Source organism: Primulina eburnea, chromosome 15 (genome assembly GCF_022965805.1).
Source record: "Primulina eburnea isolate SZY01 chromosome 15, ASM2296580v1, whole genome shotgun sequence".
NCBI lineage: Eukaryota > Viridiplantae > Streptophyta > Magnoliopsida > Lamiales > Gesneriaceae > Primulina > Primulina eburnea.
In genome coordinates, this window is record NC_133115.1 from 1170392 (window position 1) to 1174100 (window position 3709).

Here is a 3709-nt window from a genome sequence, read left to right on the forward strand (position 1 = left end):
CATTTTAGCACCAACACTTAATTCTGATAAAAATACAAATTTTCTGTCACATACGTATTTATCGATTAACTATTAGACAAAATAGGTCCCCTACCTCATAAGGTTAAATCAACAGCTTCCAAAGGTTAATACATTTCAGTTTTAGCAGTGCGCTGTAATCAAAACGTGGCCATGGAAAATTTGCATGAACTAAATCCACTCCTCAGTTGAAGAAATAATGAACTTATAAAAATACTTTTGCTTGCGAATGGTTAAGCATCCATCATCGCAATCGGTGCAAAGCTAGGTATGCAATAAATCTGTATCCCACCAACATCAGCACCATGATGGAAATGTCCGTCCACAGATGGCTCAAACCAACAGATTTGATGGCAGGATGATCTGCCACTCGGCAATAGACCCCATTTGCGCACTCATAGTAGTCATTCTCATTGTACTGAATCCCAAGAAGCAGCTTATAAAAGTAATAGCTGTAGCTCAGATATTTTAGCCAGACCATGAATGGAGGGATTTGTCTGACGTAGTATCCTCCGGCAATAAGGAATACCAAAGTTGTAACTGAGGCTAAAGTTGCAGCTTGTTTTACGTCCATGAGTATGGCGCCAAACGCCAATCCGAGACTTTGGGAAACAAGGACGCTTAAAAGAACAATTAGAAGGGAGAAGATGAAGGTGGCAGGGTCAGGTTTAAGGCCACCCATCCAATAAAAGATGAAGGTAAATACGGTTGGCAGCCCAAGTTCGAGAGGAAGATCTCCCACTGTTCTGGCTAGATAGTAGGAGGAGAGGCGGTACATCCCAGATGACCTTTCCTTCTTCAGCATGTTCCTTTCTTGGGGAAAAGTGAAAACAGCATTGTAAAGTGGGTAAAAGCCCCAAAACACAGAGAAAAAGGATAACATGGCTATCTGCAATGAAGTAACTCTTAATTAGCATATTCGAAACTAGAATTCTACTTTAAACATGGAGGTGCTGAAAAGCTTACACGGTCGTCAATGTGAGACGGTGGAGTATGCCACCATAGAAGACCACCAAGTATCGCCACGCTTAGAACTTGAAAGGTTCTTAACCTGTTGAAGGCTTCAAATCTTCTCTCCCGAAGTCCTCGTAACAGTAGGACATGAAATTGATGCCACCAGGTTGTGCACCATTTTTCGAATTTCACATCATCCCCTGCATCATTTGAAAACCGTGAGCCTTACAAGTTTGCTAAAATGCGCAAGTTCTCGGATTTTGAGGGAGAAGAGTGGATACTTGTCGAGTTTTCTTTATTGTAGTTGTAGGTAGTTACATCTGAACTACACAACTCAGTTTTCAGCCTGGTAGAAATGTTCTTTTCATAAGCAGAGATGAGAAATTCTCTTACAGATGCTGGATCTTGAGGCCGACTGTTATCGCTGTGGTTGCTAGCCTGCTGGAAATCTTGTCCAATCCCTGGAAATATGACAAATTAGAACCATTTTTTTTTTCCTCATATCAATATTCTAGAATATGCAAGTGTCTGAATTCATAATTATAATTTCTGGCTAGCCAGAGTGAAGGCATTTATTAGATAGATTAGCACAGACTGTATGATGTCATTATACTCAACTGAAATATAAACAATCTGAGGGCGGGTCTCATTTTGTTAAACTCCATTTATTATTTTCGGAAAGAAACTTTGTATAGAGTAATTGACATCTTTATGCTTCTTGAGCAGGAAAGTTGAATAAATGGGACAAGGTTCTTTATCATAAACTATGTGCTTGTGCTAAATACTTGTTATGGAAAGCATGATTTTCTAATTACCATTAGCAAGATCAAGCAATAGATCAGCCGGGTTGACAATTATGGGTGTTGAAAACCCAATTGAAGAAAAATACTGCAAGGCAGTTGATGCAGGACCATAGTAAATCGGACATCCTTCAGAGAGCAATACTACCTTATCAAACATATGATAGAGTCGGCTAGAGGGCTGATGAATGGTGGTTATAACAGTTCGACCGCCACTAGCAAGTCCTTTGACTGTGTTCAGAATTCGTTGAGCTGTGGTGGAATCTAAGCCTGAAGTGGGCTCATCTAGCAATAATAAGCTTGGGTTGATGAGCATTTCTTGACCTATGCTCACCCTTTTTTTCTCCCCTCCTGATATTCCTCTAAAAAGCGGCCCTCCTATCATGCTATTATGACACCTAGTTAACCCCAGTTCTGTTATGACATGCTCCACATGCTGTACTTTTGCTTCTCTGGTCAGACTTTTGGGTAGCCGTAGAAGTGCAGTAAATAAAAGAGTTTCAAACACACTAAGATGTGGGTATAGAACATCATCCTGTGCAACAAATCCTGTGCGACGTCGGATGGAGCCTGAAAAAGGTTGACCATTGAAGGTGATCTTGCCCGACAAGTTTCCAGAGAGACGACCTCCAAGGGCTGTAAGAAGTGTGGTTTTTCCACTGCCTGATGGACCTAGCATCGCTAGTATCTCCCCCGGTGAAACCATCCCTGTGATCCCATTTAGTATGACTTTCTCTTTAGAGTTTGATGTTCCTCCACAACAAGTTCCTTTCCTCTCATAGTTAACTTTGTAAACAATCTCTTTGAACTGAAACACAAGAATAATATTCAGCAGGTGTAACCTGTCACTAATACGTTCCCAAGTTAAGAAAGGTTGTTGTATTTTTTATCTTCATCTAGCAAACCATTACTTGTTAGTAGTGACATACCAACATATATATTTTTTCTGCAAATCTGTCCTATCAACTGCCTATAACATTTTTAAAAAATGCAAGCAGGCTGGTGGCTTGCTGGAGTCTGTTTTAATGTGTGCATGTGATTCTCGGTGTGAAACTACTTTTGTTTGTCTAGACGTGTGTGGGGATGGGGGAAAGACCTTTAAACTTATGGGAAACAAAGTCCGCTGTAGAAAGGATTGTGAATTGTTCTGAGCTGGGTAAGCCAGATATGCCGTGTCGCAGGTCTCCAGCTTCTTTGGTAGGCCTTTCTCCAGTTCAGTGCCATCATTTTCTGGGTTTGGTACTACAGAACAGAGGGGCATGGTTAAATCTACTGATGCTAAAACTGTTTTCTGTCGCGGTATATTGTTAGAGGTGGAGATTCGTGTGGTGTACTGGTAGAGGATGAAAAGGAGGCAGAAGTTTAACAGCAGCTTCTAGCTTTGGTTCACAAAGTGAAAGGATCAATACACAAATATATAACCGTGGACACAGACGAAATAATCTCATACATTAAAGTTTTTTAATGCAGGCCTAACATCTCTGGTGGGATCCTCCACTCTAGTTTATGTTAGTTGATTTATAGCAATCTCTTCCTTTTCTTTTTAGCATATATTAACATATAAGCATCCTATCTCTCTTGCTAACATCTAATGCTTTATTATTTAGCAATATTTTTTCTGGTATTTTCTTTCCAAAACCAACACTGTTTATATCTTCATGCAAGTGCTTATTACATTGTTAGTGGGAAGTGAGAACCATGCCACTATATTATTTTCTGAAGCCCCACTGTTCTTTTTGCATGCGAAGAACAAGTTGATATTAACCTATCTCTAATGATTATGGAGGAAGCTGGATTAAAGGAAAAAATAGCTATATTTTGTGATTTTTAAAGCATTTCTTAGGTGTTTATTTGGTTCTCATTTGAACATAAAGATTTCAAATCTTGTATTCTTCCTAGTGGACAACTATACCCATTTTAGCTACTGATTAGTTTGA

The 3709-nt window shown here is 39.6% G+C and overlaps 1 protein-coding gene across 1 annotated transcript; it reads right to left on the bottom strand.

The window, feature by feature from the left end:
- Positions 1-206: 206 nt before the first annotated feature.
- Positions 207-3273, bottom strand: LOC140814472 (ABC transporter G family member 14-like). The gene is made up of 5 exons (XM_073173475.1): positions 2869-3273; positions 1788-2580; positions 1254-1433; positions 985-1172; positions 207-907 (listed from the first exon to the last, which is right to left on the bottom strand). The coding sequence occupies exons 1-5, from the start codon at positions 3031-3033 to the stop codon at positions 263-265; spliced, it is 1971 nt and encodes a 656-aa protein (XP_073029576.1). The 5' UTR covers positions 3034-3273; the 3' UTR covers positions 207-262.
- Between the last annotated feature and the right edge of the window lie 436 nt (positions 3274-3709).

What these genes read in the sequence shown, in the direction of transcription:
- LOC140814472 (XM_073173475.1), bottom strand. Translation starts at nt 3,033, where the DNA reads ATGCCCCTCTGTTCTGTAGTACCAAACCCAGAAAATGATGGCACTGAA. An exon ending in TGTTTCCCATAAGTTTAAAG is followed by an intron (nt 2,581 to 2,868) that starts GTCTTTCCCCCA and finishes CTTGTGTTTCAG; the next exon opens with TTCAAAGAGATTGTTTACAA. An exon ending in CGTCTCACATTGACGACCGT is followed by an intron (nt 908 to 984) that starts GTAAGCTTTTCA and finishes ACTTCATTGCAG; the next exon opens with ATAGCCATGTTATCCTTTTT.